Source organism: Dromiciops gliroides, chromosome 3 (assembly GCF_019393635.1).
Source record: "Dromiciops gliroides isolate mDroGli1 chromosome 3, mDroGli1.pri, whole genome shotgun sequence".
NCBI lineage: Eukaryota > Metazoa > Chordata > Mammalia > Microbiotheria > Microbiotheriidae > Dromiciops > Dromiciops gliroides.
In genome coordinates this window covers 582535156-582536901 of record NC_057863.1, presented here as the reverse complement: position 1 = coordinate 582536901, position 1746 = coordinate 582535156, and the positions used below count along the sequence as shown (strand labels likewise).

General features: G+C 44.8%; 1 protein-coding gene across 1 annotated transcript; it reads left to right on the top strand.

Annotated features, from left to right (window-relative positions):
• Positions 1–204: 204 nt before the first annotated feature.
• LOC122748023 (olfactory receptor 51S1) lies at positions 205–1143 on the top strand. The gene has a single exon (XM_043993762.1). It carries the CDS (start codon positions 217–219, stop codon positions 1141–1143), a length of 927 nt encoding a protein of 308 aa, XP_043849697.1. The 5' UTR covers positions 205–216.
• The last annotated feature ends 603 nt before the right edge of the window (positions 1144–1746 follow it).

Genomic DNA, 1746 nt, shown 5'->3' with positions numbered 1-1746 from the left:
AATGTGGTCAGAAGAGTGGAGCCCCAGGAATAGCCAGCATTAGAGAACCAGAGCTGGGAGAGCTGTGACTAAGCAACATCATGCAAAGGAAGTAAAAGCACCAGACTAAATTTCATTGGTGTTTTTCTTTTTTTTTCAAGTTTTTGGTGTCCACTTCTGAGGCCTACAGTGTCTTAAAAATTATTCACACTGGCAAACCCTAGCAACAGCACATCAATGACTCCTACCTTCCTGCTGGTAGGCATCCCAGGCCTGGAGAACACACCATCATGGTGGGCCCTCGTTTTGATTACCATCTACCTCCTGTGTGCCCTGGGAAATGGAACAGTTCTCTGGGTCATTGCTGTAGAGCCTTCACTCCATCGCCCAATGTATTTTTTTCTCTTCTTGCTGGGTATGTCTGATATGGGCCTGGCCACAGCACTAATGCCCACACTGCTGAAACTTTCCCTTTTTGAATTCCACACAGTTCCAGCATTTGCATGTCTCCTCCAGATGTTCTTCATTCATGTTTTCTCTGTCATGGAGTCCTCTGTCCTCCTGGCAATGGCCTTTGATCGGGCACTGGCCATCTGTCGCCCTCTACAATATCCGGCCCTACTCACAAACAGTATGACTAGCAAGATAGGACTGGCCATCATCTTCCGTTGTGTGAGTCTCCATTTACCCTTGCCATTTCTTTTGGCCTGGATGTCCTACTGCCATCCCCAGGTCTTATCCCACTCCTACTGCTTACACCCAGATATTTCCCAGCTATCCTGTCCTGGGGCCCAAGGTGCAACCTACAGCCTTTTTGTGGTCTTGTCTGCTATGGGTTTGGACCCTATCCTCATCTTCCTGTCCTATGCCTTCATTGGGCAGGCACTTCAGAGTATAGCATCACGTGAAGATCGCCGCCGTGCCCAACACACTTGTGCTGCCCACATCTCTGCTGTGCTTCTTTTCTATGTACCTATGATCCTCCTAGCACTTGTTGACCGACTGAGGTTACCCATTCCCCATGCTGCCCACACTTTTCTCTCCTATATCCACTTCCTGCTTCCACCTCTGCTCAACCCTGTTCTCTATAGTGTCAAGATGAAAGAGGTCAGGGAAAAGATCCTCAGAAGGTTCCAGACCATAAAAGTCAAATCTTTTCCATGAGACAGGGAATAAAGCAAAAGTCAACAGGGACATAATGTGACATATTGCCCCATCTTTCATGTTCCAGTGCCAAACACTGGCATGTTTGTTTTCCCAGTAAAATGCTTAACAATATAAAGCACATGCATGTTTTATATGCAAGTATATACATATATTTATGTCCATGTGTGTACTTGCATATGCTTATTATTGTGTAAATGAAATTCCTACATGAAGAGATGTGCACATATCCATTTTGTGTCATTCAGTCCTCAAAGAGAGAGAGAAAGAAAAATCACAAGCAAGGTGGAAAAATAATTGAGGTCCACTGACTCTAAGCTCAGTGCTCTTTCCAGCACACTGCAATGAATTCTGTAAGAAGAAATAAGAAAATAAGATAGAAATAAGACCAAAGGAAGGAAGAAAAGAGGGCTTTAGGAGTTGCTAGTGGCTTTATAACCCTGTATCTGTGTAAAAAAAAACAACTCAGCTACTGACCTAGGAGTGTATGTGAAAGTTTGCAGACATATAAGGACCTCCTCTCTCCCCTCTTTCCCAACTTCCTCTTGCAGTCAGTGGCTCAGGATTTCCCCATAATCTCTCATGGGGATACAAATGAAGGCC